This window comes from Petaurus breviceps, unplaced genomic scaffold (assembly GCF_028583685.1).
Source record: "Petaurus breviceps papuanus isolate PSGF00001 unplaced genomic scaffold, PetGlider_PUasm1.0 221, whole genome shotgun sequence".
In the NCBI taxonomy this organism is placed as follows: Eukaryota; Metazoa; Chordata; class Mammalia; order Diprotodontia; family Petauridae; genus Petaurus; species Petaurus breviceps.
In genome coordinates this window covers 7,231,745-7,252,888 of record NW_027185877.1, presented here as the reverse complement: position 1 = coordinate 7,252,888, position 21,144 = coordinate 7,231,745, and the positions used below count along the sequence as shown (strand labels likewise).

General features: G+C 37.6%; 1 protein-coding gene across 1 annotated transcript in view; it reads left to right on the top strand.

Moving 5' to 3' along the window:
• ZDHHC17 (zinc finger DHHC-type palmitoyltransferase 17) overlaps positions 1-21,144 on the top strand; it is a 118,870-nt gene that overhangs the window by 49,351 nt on the left and 48,375 nt on the right. The window contains exons 3-7 of the mRNA XM_069094812.1: positions 464-586; positions 9,000-9,077; positions 9,641-9,785; positions 20,094-20,158; positions 20,865-21,027. Coding sequence (XP_068950913.1) covers positions 464-586; positions 9,000-9,077; positions 9,641-9,785; positions 20,094-20,158; positions 20,865-21,027 — 574 coding nt within the window. The remainder of the gene's footprint in view (positions 1-463; positions 587-8,999; positions 9,078-9,640; positions 9,786-20,093; positions 20,159-20,864; positions 21,028-21,144) is intronic.

The window sequence follows — 21,144 nt, the reverse complement described above, 5'->3', positions numbered from 1 at the left end:
AAATTTTAGCATATGATTTTTGATAGAATAGCAGCATTGACTAATAACTTTTTAGCTGACTTATTGATAGTTTTACATATCATTACTATAAATTTGCCTACTTTTATGGTGATAGTATATCTTATGAATATATTTGCAGTTGCTATTTAGTAAAGCAGGAAGATTTTACTGTGCCAACCTTTTCTTTATGACTCTTTATGACTAGTAATGCTAAATGAGCTGCTGGGAGATTATGATTTTGTTGTAGTCTTAATTATTTTTACCCTAGGGAATGAGTTATTATGTATGAAACATTTCAGGCTATATTATTCATATAAATTTCTAAAAGTAAAAAAAAAAATTTTAAGAGGTCCAGCATAATAGCTTTATCTTTTTAAATGCCTGCAATATTTTCTTCTTTTTAGATTTCAGTTTCTTCTGAGATATTAATAACATTGTCACCAGAATTTTCTTTTTCTTTAAGATATGGAATATATGAACGCTGCAGAGAGTTGGTGGAAGCAGGTTATGATGTGAGACAACCAGACAAAGAAAATGTCACACTTCTCCATTGGGCTGCCATAAATAACAGGATAGACCTAGTAAAGTATGTGTTTTTTGATATTTATAAATATTGGTTGGTTTTATTTTAGCTGTGACTTTCTTTGTTAAGATATTGTTGCTTTTAGTATTTTTCATTTTCCTCTGGCCTCGTCTTTGTTTCTTGTTTCCTTTGTGAAGAGTTCAAATCAAATACAATGTAACCAACTGTTATTTTAAAATTCTTATTTAAAATTTTCTTTTTCATGAGGAACTTGTTAATCAACAAATACAAATATTTAAATATACAAAGAACAAGAAAAGATTATATAAGAACAATTTTAATTTTACCTCAGATTTTTTAATTGTTTTTACATGAAAATATATTTTTATAGAAAAATGTTTAAATGATCATTTTACAGAGAAAAGGTAAGTATATTGTATACATATACAAAAATAGTCCTATTATTTCATTAGGCTGCTTACAAAGCTGTTTAATCATTACTGTTGTTAACTAGTGCTTTTTGATTATTTAGCCCTCTAATTGGTTTAATCTATTTTATGCTCGTAGCACATGAAAATATTGATTACACAACTTACTGATAAAAATAATAACAGTTTGGCAGCCTAAATGCTGCTGAATCTTTTTTTGTTGGAGGAGAGAGAATTTCTGGTACCCTGTTTAGGGCTAATACAGGTAGTATGCAAAGCTATTATAATTACAATATTGAAGTATCTGAGAGAGTCATCTGCTTCTGGCTTCTCTTGATTCCCATGTAGGAAGAGTTTGTTTTGGGACAAACAGGACTGAATTTTAAGGGGACTGGACATGGAAGGAGTGAGAAAGAAATGAATGAGTGTGTCTGACTTCATTCTAAAGGAACGTGGAAATCTTGTTTAAAGTATCTACCAATGAGTACATTTTCTGGTGCTTTTTGTCTCCATTAGTAAGGGTAGTAGATTTGGTTGACTTGTGGTTGCTTATTGGTGCCTGCCAGATTCTTTCAAGATAGTATTAGGCTTGGATAGGGAAGTTAGCTATCATCAAGTCCTACTTACTCATTTTTCAGATAAGGAAACTAAGAGCCCCAGATGGGAAGGGACTTACCCAAGTTCATATATAGTAAGTAGGTGAATCAAGATTTGTACTCAGTTCCTCCAACTCCAAATCCAGTGTTTGCTTATACTTTTGTGTTAAAACTTTATCATCCCGGGGCGGCCAGGTGTCTCAGCGAGTAAGAGCACCGGTTCCAGTGTTGGGACGACCTGGAGATCGAATCCCGGGCTCAGACACTCAGCACCACACCCAGAAATAACTGGCCGTGTAACCTTGAGCAAGTTACTTAACCCCAATTGCTTAAAAAAAAAAAAAAACTTTATCATCCAGAAAATGTATAATTGGAAAAGGAGGTAAACTGGTCACAGAGAAAGAATGAGGGATAATAGTGGAATAGCTTCACTGCTACAGTGTTCTCTACAGTGTTGAGTGTAGGCCTCCATTGTGTTGATACTGTGGTGAATTTATTGAAGGATGAATAAATGAAAAAGTACTTATTAAGCACTTAATGTGTGCCAAATACTGAACTGAGACCTGGAGATACTAACAGAAAAAGCAAGGCGTTCCTACTCTCAAGGAAAACAATCTAATTGGAGAAAATAACACATAAAAGTTTAGCTGCTGTAATAGTAATGGAATTTAAAGATCCCCCTGTATTGGCTTGGTTTTCGGATTGATTGTGTTAAAACCCAGAGCTTGTGAATTCCACTTGTGCGATGGACTTGTTGACATGAAAAGAAAGGGCTGAACTGGGAGGAGCTGGTGACGTGAATTTAGAGAGGCACAAGCAGAGAGAGAGGCAGAAGAATTTTTTGGAAGCAGCATCATGGAGGCAGAGAGACAGAGAGGATTGTTGAGGACCATTTTGAACTGCCCAGGACTTTTGAGAGCTGCCACTCAGAGATGCCAAGGACTGAGGAGACGTGGCTGTTGTGCTGGTACTTTGTCTGTCTGTTTTGATGTCGTTTTGCCAGATTTGTCCACTGGTGAAAGACAGCCCTGTTGTTGCAGAAGTTCTGGAAACTTGCTGCTGGTTCAGGGTTCCAAAGACTGTTCTGCAGACAGAGGGTGAATTGCGCCCACTGGTGAAGGCCAGTGCTGTTGTTGCAGAGGTTCTGGAACGTTGCTGTTGGTTCAGAAGCCCTGAAGAAGGATTTTCTTGTTGTATGTTTACAGAAATCCTGTGAGAGTGTTTTGCTAATGTTTTCAGGGGTCCTAGGACTTTTCTGCAAACAGAGATTGAATTAAGGAGGACACTGGCAATGTATCTTGTGGCCTTGCTAAGCTTTGTCTCCCCAGGAACAAAGATTGCTGAGAACTGCCTAGGGTCAAGATGAAGAAAAGACCTCTCTTTGGGTACTAAATGGTGTGCTTTAGCTTGTTGTAACTCTGGGGTAGATGGGCTATTCAGTTGTGATCCAAGAGCAGGAAACTTTTGACTATATTGTGCTCTGTGACTGACCAAATGAATGTACTTTGCTTATGATTGGAAACTATTCTCCATCTGAGAAGAGATTGTGATTGACTAAATGAATGTAATGTCCAGGGGTGGAGTAGTATTTGGAAATTATTGAACTACACATGGTGAATGCTGTATTTCGAATTATGCTATATTTTGATTTTCTCTGTTCTTAATTTGTCACTGAATAAAATGTAGAGCAGCAAAATACTATGCTGGTATTTTGAACCTTGGGAAGTTGCCTTTGCTTGGCATTATAGCTGTTGAGCAGATGGAAAGACCAGGACAAACAGCCAGACCTAGAGGACCTTAGGATATATTAGCAAGCCTAATAGTATTTCTCTGGGAGCTAAAGGGCCTAAGAGTACATGGTCAAACCAAAGGCATTAAAGGACATATTGGTAGTCATCTGTCTAACCAGAAGCATTAGAGTATGTGACTCCTAGCTTGGCCAGGTGGTATGAGCAGCCATGATTTTCTTCCTGCCTAGCTGCCCTTTGGGTAGTAGGTTAGGGGAGGGGAAGGGTACCCTACTCCTATTCCCCAAAACTGTTCCCTACATTGTATATGGGAACAAAAAACAAATGGCCATAGATGGGTGATCTGATAGTATACAATGGATGAATTACTTATATAGTTGAAGCCATGGACCATTGAAGTATATACATAGAGACTAGCTATACAATCCATTTTCTTTTTTAGTTGCTTTATATTTAATGAAATAAGATTTGAACTTGGCAATTTGAAGTTTGGGGTTCAAAAATCAGTCATGAATATAAAATGAGTGATATCTGACTAGATAGAAGTTTATTTAATGGATATTTAGGAATTTTAGGGGACTTGACCTTCAAAATGACTCTTTAGTGTGAGATGATAGTCAAAAAAGTAACATAATTAGAGACATGCTATCTGTTGTGAGAGAGATAATAATTCTCACTTCTCTTTGTCATACCACCTGTTGAGTATGACATAGGAGGGATTTTGATAAGCTGCAACCTGCTTCAAGAATGGCAACCAGGCTGGTAATTGTATGTGGTTCAGGTTGAGGAGATCTTGGGAATGGCTAGCTGAGGAAGAGGAGATTTAGGAGCAAAGGGCAACTTTCTTCAGGTATTTGATGTGATGTCATTATAAAGAGATACTAGATGTGTTTCTCCTTGATCTCAGGGGGCACAGTTAAGAGCAGTACATAGGAAGTACCCAGAAGTCAATTTAGACTCTGTGATGCCAAAAACTTATGTTCCCAGTATTACATCAAGCCTAGAATGGATGGTCACTTATTAGGAATATTGTTTTCAACTTCAAGACTTAGTAATTCTGTATCCAGTGAAAATTGTCTTCTGTGAGAAACATTTTTAACGAAATGAAGTATTCTTCCATAAAGAACCACCCAAAAGTACTTCATAAAGCATTATGTGCTTCAGTTGGTGATGCTCGTGATGCAGTGCACAGAACACTGGACCTGGTATCAGGAAGACCTTCAGATCTAGCCTTAGATAGTAACTGAATGACCTTGGACAAATCGGTTAATCTCTTTCTACCTCAGTTTCCTCCCCTGTAAGAGGAACCTCTATATCCCAGATTTGTTATGAGAATGAACAGAGATAATATTTGTAAACTATTTTGTAAAACTTAAAGTTCCATATAAATGCTTGCTAGCTAGCTAGTAGTAGTGGTGGTGGTGATCGCAGCAATAATAAAACTATTCTGTATCTTATGTAATAATTGAAAATACTTATTTATGACCAGTGCTAGTCATTTGCATCACTAAATATCACTTACTAATTAGGATCACAAATGAGAATTGTTTGGGATCCTTTTTTATTTTCTTTAAAATGTTCCTCTCTCCTAATCTCCCCATGGTTAGGTTGAAAACCATACTGAGTCCCTTGAATCTACAGTTGCCCATAGCTACCTACCTGTTATCTGGTGCTGTGATTTTGACGCAGATTTTGTCTTTTGAATGACAGAAGAAAAGGAAGTTCTTTGGAGATGTTTTCACATGTCTTAGCACTTAAAATTCTCCACCTTCGAGGGTTTTACCTGCTCCTGCCACCTACTAGTCAAGTCAACAAGCATTTATTAAGCACCAGATAGGTTTTAGGCACTAAGCTAAGCACTAGGAATACAAAGAAAGACCAGAACACTGCCAGCAAGGAGGTCACAATCTAATAGGACAGAATGGAAACAACTGTGTCCAAATAAGATAGAGACAGGATAAATCCAGTTAGTTAATAAATATTTATTAAGTGCCTGCTCTGTATAAATGCTAGAGATGCAAACCAAATAGATAGTCTCTGCCTACAAGGAGCTTATAATCTAATAGACAAGATGCAAAAGGAAGCTGAAAACAGCAGTTGGTCGTGGGGAAGGTGTACAACTCGGGGAGTGGGGAAATCTGAGAAATTCCAAAATAGTGCAGCCAGGTGAGAAATGAGAAGATTGGAAAGAGTCATTGAAGACAGAGGAGACACTAACATTAGGGAGGATTAGAAAAGCCTTCTTAAAAGGTGGAATTTTAGCTAAAACTTGAAGGAAATAAGAGAATCCAGAAGTCAGAGGAGAGAAGGAAAAGAATTTCAGGCATGGAGGACAGCTTGTGAAAAGATCATTCAGGGGATGGATTGTCTTGTATGAGAAACACAAGGAGGCAAAGTTACGACATCATAGTGGAAGGGAGTAAGGTGTAAGATGATAGAAAAGTAGGAAAGAGCCAGTTTATGAAGACTTTTAAATCCCAAACAGAAGATTTTATATTTGATCCAGGGACATTAGGGAACCGCTGGAGTTTATTGAAAAAGGAAGTGACATGGTCAAGCTTGCACTTTTAGGAAGATCACTTTGATAGCTAAGGTGAAGATAACAAGGAGCAGGAAGAGATTTGAGGCAGGCAGGCCAACCAGAAGGCTATTGCCATAGTCTAGGCATAAAGTGATAAGCACCTGTTGTACCAGAGCAGTGACTGTGTCAGAGGAGAGAATGGAACATATGCAAAAGATCTGGAGGAGCAGGGAGTGAGGATCAAGGATGACACCTGGGTTGCAAGCATGGGTGACTAGAAGAGTGGGCTTGATAGTAATAGAGATGTTAGGAAAAAGGCTGGGTTTTGGGAGGAAAGACCAATTTAGTTTTAGCATCTTGAGTTCAGAATATCTGTAGGACATCCAGTTTGAAATTTTGATTGGACAGTTGGAGATGTGACACTGAACGTCAAAAGAGATGTTAAGGCTGTATAAATAGACCTGATAATTGTTTTCATAGAGGGATAATTAAAGAAGCTAAGTGAAAAAATATAGAAGAGAAGGCTGCCCAGTTCCAATCCTGAAGGGACACTAGTAGTAGTTCATAAGAATGATGTGGATGAAGATCTAATAAAGGAGTTATGAGACAAGTGGTCAGAGAAGTTGGAAGAAAATCAGGAAAGAGTAGTATCACAAAAAAAATAGAAGAGATTACCAAGGAAAAGAGAGTGATAGACCATATCACTGGTTACAGAGAGGTCCAGAAAGATGAATATTGAGAAAAGATTGTTAGATTTGGCAATTCTAAGATCATTAATAACTTCTTAGAGAGCATTTTATTGAAGATTGAAGTCAGAAACCAGACAGCAGAGATTTTAGAAGAGAGTGAGAGAAGAAGCACTGGTCATAGAGTGTGTTTTCAAGTTGTTTAGCTATGAACAAGAAGCGAGAAATAAATGACAGCTAGCAGGGATAGTTGGATCAGGTGAAGACTGTTAAGGGGAGGTATGCCCTACATATTGTAGTTCCAAAGAAGCAGCCAATAGATAGAGAGACTGAAGATTAATGAAAGTAGAAGTGATAATCTTATTGAGAAGATGAGATGGAATAGAATCAACAGTGTATGTCAGAAGTTTGCCTTGACAAGAATTTCCAGTAAAGGAGATGATGGATAAAAGGCATCTGAACAATATGAGATAAGGGGGGGACCCTGAGGAAGCTCTTGGAAAATGACCTCCATTTTTTCAGCTTAATGGGGTCCAGGTTCTCATTTGAGAAAGTCATGGGAGGGAGAGCCAAGGGAACTTTTTTTTTTTAAAGCAGTTGGGGTTAAGTAACTTGCCCAAGGTTACATGACTAGTTTTTGTGTGTGTGTGTGTGGGTGTTAAGTAGCTGAGGCTGGAACCAATCCCAGATCCTCTCGACTCCAGGGCCGGGTGCTCTTACTCACTGCACCACCTAGCCACCCCCAAGGGAACTTTTGAAGAGGGAAGAAAAAGCTTGGAAAAACCACTGCAGTGATAGACAGTTGATTAGGGAGGCATAAAAGGATTGCCTTGCTGTAGAGAACCAGTTGAGGTTAAGTAACATAAATTTGTGGTGGACCCAGTCATCGTGATTTGTAATTTTCTCTAATTTTATGAATAAACAAGACATGAGTAAGAGACAAGGCAATGTATGGTAGGAGTAATCATTTCAGGAAAAGAGTTATCAATAGAGTAAGGGGACAAGGGACTTGAGAAGAGGCTAGTAGAGTTGAACATCAAGTAGTTAAGATGGAAAAGGGAGGAGAGAGAGCCAGTCAGTGTAGTGTCCTGGGAGTCAGCTGAGGTGGAGAGGGATTGGAGATCACCATGAGAATGAAGAATAGGATGAGGGGTATGTAAAGCATAGGTGAAGGCGGAATGACAAAAGATTATAATCAGATAAAAGAATTTCAGAGCTCCTCAACTGTGAATTAGAAAACTTATGGATGATGGCAAGAACAAGTATATGACCATCTCCCTGCCACCCAAAGTGAGGTGGAGTCATGGAAGTTAAGTAAATTAAAGAAGTTGGGGTGCTTGAGGTTGTCAGATATGTACATTTGAAGTCCCCTTTTATGAAGGTCAGAGTTGGGGAGGAAAGACTGGGAAAAGTCTCTGAACTCATTGAGGAAGGGAGAATGTTCAGAGGGTAGGAAATTGATATCTACCATTATCTTGCTTGGGTGATAGGAATCAACTCAATGACCATCAGAGTAAGAGAAGTTACTGAGTGATGGTGGTAGAGGGGAGAGAGAGTCAGGAAGTATCAAGGTGTCATCACCAGTAAGTCTGGGAGGGAAAGTACAACTAGAGCTGATAAGGATGGTCAAGGGAGGCTGTTGTTCAAAGGGAGCAGGGTCACAGTGAGGGATTGAGAAAGAAAAAGATTCAAGGTGAAAGCAAGTTTGTTACTCAGGTATTCCTGAAGGCTTGGTGGAAGGGTGGGTAGATCTTGAGTAGGAAGTTGTGGAGGTTAGATTGACAAGAGGAATGGGAATAAGAGAACAGGCAGTGGGGGGGTGGGGCATGAGGTTTGTACAGTAACAGCTGGGGGAGTTCAGGATCACTGGCATGGGAAAGTTATGACAGGTAGTTTTCTAATCATTGAAGAATGAATTCAAACAAGCTATTGTCATCCCCAGGGAGGTCTAGACACCTGATATGGAAGTGTGCTAGGCTGGAAGCCTTGAGTTTAAGGGAAGCTCTCTTTCCCACTAAATAGAGGTTCTTGTCAGAGACTCAGCAGTAATTGGCTTAGGATTGAGTCATCCTAGGCCACAGGCAACCATGTGCAGGTGGAAAGCTTGAGGAGGGGTGGTTTAACCATATTAGGGGGTAAAAGGTGGTGGGGTGGTGGGAGAGCAGTGCTCTGGGAAGGCACATGAAATGACTGATCCAAGGAAGGATCTTAATTAATACTTTGTTGCTTTTCTTGTAATACTGAATTCTTTCATGAAACTTCTTTCATTGATCAAAATAATCTCTGTGTATTTCTAGTACAGATTGTAGTGAAAGTTATTGGTTTAAATTTGTTAGATGACTATCAAAAAAATCCCTTATATATGATAAAGACTTCAAGGATAGGAAAAAAAAAGTCTGAAATAAAGCTTTCTCTGTTTTATCTTCCATATAATATCACAATTTTTGTGTGGTTGTAATAGTAGTAAAGTTGCTAAATTCTTCTTTTTTCTTCATAGATATTACATATCGAAAGGTGCTATTGTGGATCAACTAGGAGGAGACCTAAATTCAACTCCACTGCACTGGGCCACAAGGTTAAAAATTTGTTTTGTATTTATTTCTTGATTTATAGCTGAGCAGTAGTGCTCAAAGGTGTTAGACCTCCAGATTATTAGGAAAATTCATATATAAGTACCTACAGATTTTATATATGAATGAATTCCTGTCTTTTATTGTCTGCTTTGAAAGCCCATCTCTTTTTTTTAATCTTAAATGCCCCATGGGAAATTTGCAGAATGTCATTCCATGTATACAACTGGCTTATTTTTTTTTTCCATTTGAAAAAATGGGAAACTGTTTAATTAATTTTCCATTCTTATATGCAAAGTGAGCATAATTGATAGTAATTTTTCCAGCTTAAAATCATAATTTAGAAATACTTTGCATTACTTTATTTGAGAAAGTTATCATATCCTGAATGAAGTATTTAGTAGCTTTACAAATTTGCAAGTTCTTGAATGTGTGCTGATAAATATTTAAATAAAAATGAAATCCAGTTTTGTATTCAGTATTTTCAGTGATTGTAGTCATTGAAAGTTCTATTTTCCTAGTTCAGAAGAGCTTGATATTCCTCAATATTCATTCTTTTTTGTTTTAGACAGGGGCATTTATCAATGGTTGTACAACTTATGAAATATGGTGCAGATCCTTCATTAATTGACGGAGAAGGCTGTAGCTGTATTCACCTGGCTGCCCAGTTTGGACATACTTCTATTGTTGCTTATCTGATAGCAAAAGGACAGGTAAAAATACTTTGTTGTTCAATCATTTCAGTTGTGTCCAACTCTTCATGATCCCATTTGGGGTTTTCTTGGCAAAGATACTGGAGTGCTTTGCCATTTCCTTCTCTAGCAGATGAGGAAGTGAGGTTAAACAGACTTGCCCAGGGTCACACAGCTAGTGTCTGAGGCTGGATTTGAACTCAGGTTTTCCTTATGCCTGGCCTGATACTCTATCTACTGTGCCAACTATCTGTTTGCTTACATTATATTTTTATTAAATATTTTAAAGCAATTCAATTTTATATGCTTAACACTATTATGGAGATCTGTGGTGAGTACTAGTTGGGTGTAGCAGCAAGCACCCCAGCATCCCTAGGGTGGCTGCCAACACAGGTTCTGAGATCTGCTTTTCTAAAGGAAAGCAACCCAAAGTGGGTAAACAAGCTTACTTTAATCAATCAAACATATATCATTTACCTAGTTCAGGGGGAAAAGGTCAGCACCCCGAACTTCAGAGTATGTGGACAGAAGTTAGAAGACAGAGAAACAAATCAAGCAGACAGGCTTCCAAACTGTCCAACCATTACATCCATACTAAATCACAGTTACCAGAGAGGGAAGCATCAACATCTGGGTTTTCAAAGTCAGGGGCCTCTCAATGGCTGCCCAGAGTCTCATCTGGTCAAATCACACAACACTTCTCAAAGTGAGCCCCAAAGCATAGCCTCCCATCTCCGGCTCAGAGAATGTAACAACCCTCTTGACCCACTGCCCAATCACAAAGCACCACGGTGTGGGCATTCCTGAAAAACAAGCCTTCCACCACAGGCTCCAAGTGCACTTAACTTAGGGGCAGGGAAGATCTTAAAAATTTACATTCCTATAACATTGGGCTAGTAATTGAAGTTTACCTGAGAATATAAAAAAACAAACTTCATTGAATCAAAGAAAGGCATGCATTTGATAAAAGTACCAAATATATGTGTATTTGGATGTAGACATGTACATGTCTACAAAGTATTCTGTTCTCTCATCTCACAAGTCCTTTTCAATGTCTTATTGTGGAAGTGACACTGTTCTCCAAGTCTTTGCTAGCAAAACACTCCCTAGTTATTAATGATCTTTCCTTCCTAAATTATCTTGTATTTACTTATATACGTACATCTTTTATTTTACCAGTTGGATGATACCTCCTTGAGGTCAAAGATATCATTTTTACCTTTTTACCCCCAATTCATAATTGTGTTTTATAAGTGCTTAATAATTGTTTGTTGAATTGACTGGTTTTTAGATCAAGACACTGATTTCATTCTCTTATTACCAGAAGAAGTCATTTAATTAATAGTATTATTAATTGGTAAACATTATTGCTTTAACTTAAAGATTTATTCTGGGGATTGGGAACCCACACATGGCCTTTTAGGTTCTTGAGTGTGACCTTTTGACTGAGTCCAAGTTTTACAGAATAAATCCTTTTGTTAAAGGAATTTGTTCTGTGAAGTTTGGATTCAGTCAAAAGGCTGTGAGACCACAAGTTCCCCACTCCTGATTTATTCTGATTTAATGATATTTTTATATTACTACATGCTATGATATTGCTGTATTGCATTGCAGTGTATTATAGTGCTATATTTTTCAGAACTTTAAAAGACATTGTTAACAGTATCAAGCAAAAAAAAAGTTGAATATTGTATGTGAAAAGGTTACAAATTAAGCAGATTGCTCAAGGAAGTAATGCTTTAGCTATTTGGTAACACCTTTATTGTTGAATTCATTTCAGCTAACATTAAAAATGTCTATTGAGTTCTGAGCTTCCTGCTAGAAGTTGCGGTAAAGCATTCTCATTTATGTTCCCAGACAGATTTCTTAAAAGTAGATTATCTCTTTATTCAAATGCAAAATCTTAAAAATTTCATGGGAAAGCAAGCCATTATTTCAAAAACAAAATTTGAATCTTGAAAAGAAAAGCCAACAAACTGTTTGCTACTACCAAGAGAACTGTTAAAAGAGCCTTTCACATTCAAAGGGTGGTGATTGGTAATAACTTTTCATGATTCGTACAGTGCAGTGGAAATGTGGGGGAATGAAAGAGCAGCGACAGTTGTGATTAAACCTCTTGTAGAAACCATTGTTTTTCTCATTTTTCTTACCTGATGTTCCCTTCTCTCTTGCTGCCCCTCCTCCAATTCTTTTGTTTCATTCTTCTTCTCTTTCTCTCTCTACCTTTAAAACAAATACAGAAAGAGCAGATTGCCTTGCAAAAGGGAATGGCTGCTGATGGGTGAGGAAGCTGTTGCATTCTGATGTAAAGAACACTGTCCCAAGAGGTTAGACTTGAGGGTTCTGGTGTGGGTTCAGCAAGTTAGTGGTTGTATGACATAAGCAAATTTTTTAACCTCTCTTAGCTCATTTTTCTTGTTTTAGTGAAGATAGCAATCCCTAACCTTCTTATTTCACATGGTTGTTGTGAGAGGCAGTAGTTCTAAAAGCACTTTGGACTGTTGTAAAGTGCTTCACAATAATCTTTTAATGATTGGATTGCAAAGGGTAGCAAAATTGACTCATGAGCAGTAGGAAACTAAGCTGATCTGAGTAGCGAGAAAGGAAGAGAATTTGTAACTTCCTTCAGTAAGGCTCTTTTGCCAGGCTCAAAGGAATTGAGTCCTCAGCATCTGAAATAACTGGCTGAGGTGACTGCTGAACTGCTGCCGGTGATCTGTGAAAGACTGGAGAACTAGGGTGGTAGCACAGGAATTGAGAAGGGCAAATGTCTTGATTTTCAAAATGAAGAGAACATTCTAAACTAGAAGCCAGTGAGCTTGACTTCAGTTCCTGGCAAAGTTCTAGTATGTATTGTAAAGATTTCTAGAGGTTAGTGAACTTCTAGTGAAGAAACTGATGATTACAGAGCCACCTTGATTTCACTAGAGACAAGTTATGTCAGATTAACTTTTTATCCTTTTTTGAAGGGGTAAGTCGGCAAACCAGAGAAGTACTGTACATATGGTTTACCTAGGTTTTAGCAGATGATCTGAAAAAGTCTTTCATGCTCTTCTTAGTGACAAGGTAGAGATGAATGCTAGAGGATGGGGTAAATTGCCAGAGGAGTCAGAACTGGCCTGATTCATAAGTAAACATTAATGGTCCCTACCAGCTTGGAAGGAGGTGTCCTAGGGATCTGTGCTTGGCTCTGTACTATTGAACATATTATAAATGACTTTCATAGCATCATAGATGTTTGTCACATTTGAAGATGACATAAAGCTAGCAGAGCTAGCTAGAACTGAATTGGGATCCAAAAAGATTTTGATGTGTTATATATTTATTAGATCATGGTCTCTTTGAGGGCAGGGATTATCTTTTGCCTCTTTTTGTATCCCCAAGACTGAGCACAGTGCCTGGCACATAGTAGATGCTTAATAAATTTTTTTTTTTGCTTTTTGGAGGGGGGTGGCAGGGCAATTAGGATTAAGTGACTTGCCCAAGGTAGTAAGTGTGTCAAGTGTCTGAGTCCAGATTTGAACTGAGGTCCTCCTGACTCCAGGGCCAGTGCTCTATTCACTGTGCCACCTAGCCACCCCCTAATAAATATGTCTTGATTAATTGATGGATAGATATAAACATTGGAATGTGTCTAGTAATATTAAAGTTAATAGAGATAAATAAATTAGAAGTTTTAATACTTAGTTTCAAAAAAATCAGTTTTGTAGCTATATGGGAGGCATAGCTAGATAAATATCTCTGAAAAAGAACTAAAGATTTTTTTGGCCTTCCCTCCTATGTACTCTGCTATAGTGAAACCATACCTGAACTATTTTGTTCCAAATTTGATATTTCTTTTTTTTTTTTTTTGAGGGGGAAGGCAAAGCAGTTAGGGTTAAGTGACTTGCCCAAGGTCACACAGCTAGTAAGTGTGTCAAGTATCTGAGGCCAGATTTGAACCTTAGATCCTCCTGACTCCAGGGGCGTTTGTTCCAAATTTTAAGAAAAAAGATAAACTGAAGAGTAACCACCAGATGAGGATTGGTTGAAGGAAGTGGCATCGTTTAGCTTGGAGAAGATTAACAGGTCTGTGCTGTATCCAAGCAAGGATATCCCAAGGGGGGAGATAGGATTGTTTTTATTCCAAAGGACAGATGTAAAAGCAAGGTAGAAGTTGGGAAATGGCAGATTTAGGCTTGATATAAGGAAAAATTTCCTAACATTTATAGACATCTCAAAGTGTCGTGCCAGTGCAGCTAAAATGAGGAAAGAAGTGAGTAAATGGGAAAAAATATTAATAGCAAGTTACTATTATAAAAATCTGTATTCGGGGGGTGGAGCCAAGATGGCGGAGTAGAAGCACGAACTTCTAGCAGCTCCGGCTTCCACCCTCCCCAATCCATGTAAAAAGGGGACTCTAAACAAACTTTGGAGCTGCAGAACCCACAAAATGACACAGAGAAGCTAACCTCCAGCTGAGGACAGCCAGGCAGGCCGTCAGGAATCCAGCACAGCGCTCTGGGAGCCGAGCCCAGCACCACGCCGAGGCTTTAGCCCCAGGGTGGGCCTGACCAGCCGGCCAGAGGGACTCCAGATCAGCAGCAGTTGTCAGATTTATCAACACATAGATGCAAAGGACAAAGTGAGAGGCCAGTGCAGTCTGGACTTTGGGACCAGTAAGTGGGAGTGCTTGGCTTTTACCCCCCCGGGGCGAGAAGCCGCTGAGACGCAGGCACAGCCAGGCAGCCACGCAGCGGCCTCAGCTCCTGGCCTGCAGAGGGTAGAGGGACCAAGCGCCAGTATGACGGGTAATCGCTCTTGCTTTGACCTGCTTGGATCTGGATTGCAGTCTAGGGTGGAGGTCCTGGGGTGTGGGTCCAGCTTGCTAGAGCGTGTGGAGACCTCAGAGAGGGCACCCATCTAATACCTCCGGCAGCTGAGTAAACCCCAGCGTTTGGGACGAAAGCTCCCCTTTCTGGTTGGCAGAGTCCTACTGTGGCAAAAAGCCCAAAAGTCAAGTAATTGAGTAGCAAAATGAGCAGGCAAAAGAAACAAAGCAGACAGAAGATTCCAACAATACACTCCTATTTTGGGGACCAGAAAGAGCAAGGCATGGAACAGGAGGAAAATAGTGAAGTCAGAACTCCTGCACTAAAAGCTTCAAAGGAAAATACAAGCTGGTTACAGGCCATAGAGGACCTTAATAAGCAGATAAGAGAAGTGGAGGAAAAATTGGGAAGAGAAATGAGAACAATGCAAGAAAATTATGAAATGAGAGTCAACAGCCTGACTGAGGAAAATAATACCTTAAAAAACAGACAGACTCAAATGCCAAAGGAGGCTCAAAAAGGCAATGAGGAGAAGAATGCCTTAAAAAGCCAAATTTGCCAGATGGAAAAAGAATCTCAAAAGCTCAATGAGGAGAATCATTGCTTCAGAATTAGATTGGAGCAAATGGAAGCTAATGACTTTATGAGAAACCAAGATGCTGTTAAACAGATCCAAACAAATGAAAGAATAGAAGGTAATGTGAAATATCTCATTGGGAAAACCACTGACCTGGAAAATAGATCCTTTAAAAATTATTGGACTACCTGAAAGCCATGACCAAAGTAAGAGCCTAGAAAGCATCCACCAGGAAGTTCTCAAAGAAAACTGCCCTGATGTTTTAGTACCAGAGGGCAAAATAGAGGTTGAAAGAATCCACTGATCACCTCCTGAAAAAGATCCCAAAAAGAAAACTCCTAGGAATATTATAGTCAGGTTCTGGAATTCCCAGATCAAGGAGAGAATATTACAAGCAGCCAGGAAGAAACAATTTGAATATTGTGGAAACACAATCAGGATAACCTAGGATCTGGACAGCTTCTACACTGAGGGATCAAAGGGCTTGGGATATGATAATCCGGAGGTCAAAGGAGCTGGGATTAAAACCAAGAGTCACCTACCCAGTAAAACTGAGTATCATATTTCAGGGGAAAATATGCTCATTCGGTGGAATAGAGGACTTTAAAGCATTCTTGCTGAAAAAACCAGAGTTGAATAGAAAATTTGACATTCAGATACAAGAAGCAAGAGAAGCATGGGAAGGTAAACAGGGAAAAGAAATCATAAGGAACTTATCAAAGTTGAACTGTTAACATTCCTACATGGAAAAACAATAATTGTAACTTATGAAACTTTTCTCAGTAGTTGAAGGGATTAGAAATATATATGTATATATATACACATATATATACATATGTGAATGTGTGTATGTATGTTTACAGGTATACATAGAGGGCATAGGACCAATTTAACAGGAAGGCATGATACTTAAAAGGTGAAATTAAGAGGTGAGAGAGGAATATAATGAGAGGAGATGGGGAGAGACAGATTGGAGTAAACTATCTCATACAAGGGAAAATGGCTACAATGGAGGGGAAGAATAGGAAGGCACAAAGGAATGGGTCAACCTTATTCCCATTGAATCTGGCTTGAGGAGGGAGTGAAATACACATTAAATAGGGTATCTCACCCTCTAGGAGAATAGGGGGGGAAGATGATGAGAGGGGGGATGATGGAAGGGAGGGCAGGCTGGGGGGGAGGGAAGTTGGAAGCATCCACTTTTGAAAAGGGACGGGATCAGGGTGGAGAGTGGATTGGATGGGAGGTGGGATGGGAGGGGGGGAAGTGTAGTCAGTCTTTTAAATGTATCTACTGTGTTGTTGTTTTGCATTAGCAACACATGTACAACCTATACTGAACTGCCTGTCTTCCCAGTGGGGGTGGGTGATGGGGAAAGAAGGGAATGAATATGGAATTGAAAGTTTTAAAATCAAATATTCAAATATATGTGTGTGTGTATATATATATACATATATATATACTATTATTAATACCATCTTACATGTAATTGGGGGAATAAGATATACAGGCACTGAGACATAGAGATCCATTGGAAAAGTCGAAAGGGGTATGGGAGAAAATATGGGAGAGAGCAGATTAGAGAAGGGGATATCCTGTGAGACTGCTATTTTGGCGCGGTAGGTAGGGGAAAAAACGGGGAGAAAATTTGTAACTGAAAATCTGGCGGAAACGAATGATGTAAATCAGAAGTTAATAAAGCATTTTAAAAAAAAAGTAAATTAGGGCAACTTGGGAAAATATACCTGCCAGATCTATGGATAAGGGAAGAGTTTGTGAGAAAATAAATAAGATCACAGGGAGTATAACAGGAAATTGTGATTGAATGTAATTTAAAAATCTTATGGACAAACAAAACTAATACAGTCAAAATTAGAAAGAAAATAGGAAACTTGGGAAAAAATTAATGGCACATTTCTCTGATAAAGGTCTCATTTCTCAAATATTTAGGGAATGGAGGCAAATTTATAAAAAGAAGACTCCTTCCCCAGCTGATAAAACAGTCAAAAGATATGAACAGACCAGTTTTCAGAAGAAATCAGAGCTATCAATAGTCACATGAAAAAATGCTCTAGATGACTAATGATTAGAGAAATGCAAATTAAAATAAATATGAGATACCATCTCATACCTGTTAGATTGGCTGTATGATAGAAAAGGAAAATGACAAGTGCTGGAGAAGATCTGGAAAAATTTTAACACTGATGCCCTGTTGGTGAAGTTGTGAACTAATCCAATCATTTTGGGTAACAGTTTACAACTATGCTCAAAAAGTTATAAAACTGTGTATATACCCTTTGACCCAGCAATACCACTACTAGGTCTTTATCTGAAAGAGATCAAATAAAAAGGAAAAGAACCTATCTATACAAAAGTATTTATAGCATCTCGTTTTGTGGTGGCAAAGAATTGGAAATTGAGGGAATGCCCATCAACTGGGGAATGGCTGAACAATTTGTGGCTTATGTTTGTAATGGAATATTACTGTCCTATAAGAAATGATGAGCAGGCTGATGTAAGAAAAACCTAGAAAGACTTTTATGAACTGATGCAAAGTAAAATGAACAGAAGCAGTAGAACACTGCATACAGTAACAGTCATATTATGAGGATGATCAACTGTGAAAGATTAAGCTATTCTGATCAGGACAATGTTCCAAGACAGATCCAAAGGAATCATGATGAAAAATGCTATCCACTTGTAGAGAGAGAGAACTTGTGAACTATGAATGCTGTTTAAAGCGTAACTTTAATTAAACTTTACTTTTTTATCTATTTTCTCTTGCCTCATAGCTAATATAGAAATATGTTTTGTATGACTTCACATGTATAATTGACATCAAATTGCTTATCTTCTCAAGTTGGGGGAAGAGAGGGAAGGAGAGATTTGTAACTCAAAATTTTGAAAAAATTATTAAAATTTTTGCGTGTAATTGGTAAATATTTAATGAAATAAATTAAAGTATGTTCAAAAAATCTGTTTTCATATATATATATATATATATAGAGAGAGAGAGAGAGAGAGAGAGAGAGAGAGAGAGAGAGAGGGAGAGAGAGAACTAGTTCAAATTTGTAAGACAAAGAAGAGCCATTTCCCAGTTGATAAATAGTCAAAGTATGTGAATAGGCAAATTTCAGAAGAAGAAATATGAACTATTAGTGGTCATATAAAAATACTCTAAATCACTGCAAATTAAAACAAATCTGAGGTGCTACTTTCTACCCATTAGAATGGCAAAAAAAAAACCCAAAATGGCAAAAAACAAAAAGAAAATGATAAATGCTGGAAGGGCTGTAAGAGAATAGGTGCATTAATGATCTGTTGGTGGCTTTATGAACTGATCCATTTATTCTGGCAAGCAGTTTGGAAACTATTCTGTAAAAGCTATTAAATTGTTCATACTCTGATGTAGTGATGCTGCTATTAGATATTTATCCCAAAGAGATCAAAGAAAGAGCAAAAGAAACCATATGTATTTGTGGTAGTTGTTTTTGTGCTGGCAAAGAATTGGGAACTGAGGAAGCAGCTGGAGAATGGCTGAGCAAGTCATGGTACACGGATATTATGAAAAACTGTTGTGCTGTAAGAAATAATGAAGCTCTGGGTTTTAGAGAGACCTGTGAAGACTTAGGAGAGCTTAAACAGAGTGAAGTGAGCAGAACCAGAACAGTTTAACAAAATTAAAAACTATGTTGAGAAAGCAAACAACTTTAACAGACTTAGGAACTCTAATCACAGAGGACTCAAAAACACATTCTACTTACCTGCGGATACAGGTGATGTCTCAGTGCAGATGGAAACCTTTTTTATGGGGCGGGGGGGGGGGGGAGTTCATTGTGGAAATTTGCTTTTCTTGAATATACACATTTGTACCAGGAGTTTTGTTTTTCTTCCTTTCTCGTGGTGGGGGTGGGGCAGGAAGAGAGAGAATGCAGATCTTCTTAGTTACCTGTGTGTGAATGCATGCTTGGCTTGCTCTTTATTAGAACTGGGAGTCAGTCTTATGAAAATATAAGTTTTGCTTGCTGTATGTTTGGTACCAACTTTTTAAAACCCAGTATAGAGAAAGAGAAATTTCAATTATGTCTTTCACTTCTTTATAATTGACAGTTTTAAGTTCTACATTTTCTTTTTGACAATAACCTTCTTAAATCTGAAAACCAATTGGTTCCCGTCTTCCAACTGCCCAAAAGATTCTTTTTTGACATCTTATTTGTTTCTAATTCAAGCTTTTAGGCTTTATGTTGCAAGGAGGGTTGTATCTTTTACATGAAATTAACTGTCAGATTTCTTTAGTCATTTGTAGTTTTGTAGGTTGAAAGCACTTTTTTATGCATTAAATTTACACTTAAGTTAATGAATCATATTGCTATTGTTAGAGCAACTTTTTCTAACTTCATACTACAGATGATTTAAAAGAGAAAATACATTGTGCTCTTTTTTTTCCAATTTATTTATTTTTAGCTTTCAACATTCATTTCCACAAGATTTTGAGTTGCAAATTTTCTCCCCGGCTCCCCTACCCCGCCCCCCCCAAGATAGCTCTTACTGTAGTCAAAGATTAGGCCTTTCTACTCAGCTTTTTAAAATGCCTTAGAACAAAAATCAATCATGAAGCATTGGACGTAATAAATAAACTTCAGTCTTAAATTATCTGAAAATAATTCTGGGTCTCAAATAGGTAACTATTAATATTAAAAGAATTCAAAAAAATTAATATCTTAAAAGGAGAACTGAAAAAGCATATATTGAGAAAATAATTAAGAAATTTAGTGAGGCAAAGTAGTTAATTCAGCTGTTTAAGTAACAGCAATGGAACAATTTATATTTATTAGTTACCTGGACTAAATTACCATTTGTTATGTAGGTTTGAACATTGATATAATTCCCTAAGTAAACTTAGCATATTTTTAGTGCCTGACTTCTTTTTCTCTTTATTAGGATGTAGATATGATGGATCAGAATGGAATGACCCCTTTAATGTGGGCAGCTTACAGGACACATAGGTATGTGCTCCTTGTAAAAATATTTGTTCAAACCGCTGTCAGGAGTTTTATATAATGTATAATATTTATAAAATTTAGTGAAGGGAAAGTAGACTCCACACGCCTTGAAGGCAGGGATTGTCTTCATCTTTTCATGCTCTTGTAGCATTTAACAGTATTTTGCACACACAGTAGTTGTTCAGTAAAAGCCTATGGAATTTTAAGTTACATTTTTAAAAAATTAATTACTTTCCCTCACTAAATTGTATATATACACTTTATTATGCATAAATTTAATATATGTTAAAATACTTTACTATTTTAAAAATTAATAGTTTTCATATTATTCCATGCATTGCTAATTATAGTGCTTTTCAACCCTTTTCATAGTTTTCAGAAAAAAATGATAAATTATTTTTAAAAAAATTGATTTGTTTTTGCATGTGACTTGGAGATTTGATGTTTTGCCACTATTTATTGTTTTAGTTCTTAAAAATACTGACTCTTTAAAATAAGAAATGGAAAGTTTTCATGAAACCATAAGCTTTTTGTCCTAAAGAACTATTGATTCAGTTGGTGTTGCTCATTCTTAGTACTAAAAGATAGTACAGTGTTCAGAGTAAGGTGGAATTGTGCCACAATAGAATGTGTGGCCAAAAGCCATTTACCTAATATTTCTGTTTTAACGTCTATATTTCAATTACAGTTTTGTTTTTTTCCCCCCCAGTGTGGATCCAACTCGATTGCTTTTAACATTTAATGTTTCAGTTAATCTTGGTGACAAATATCACAAAAACACTGCGCTACATTGGGCGGTACTAGCAGGAAATACTACGGTCATTAGTCTTCTTTTGGATGCTGGAGCTAATGTTGATGCCCAGAATATCAAGGTAAAAATACTTTTAAAATATTTGAGAATGTGAAAAATGTATTGTTAAGTACTTCAAAGAAATGTGGGTTTTGAAGTTTTAATGATCTTGGTGTATTATCAATAAGCTTGTAGTTTA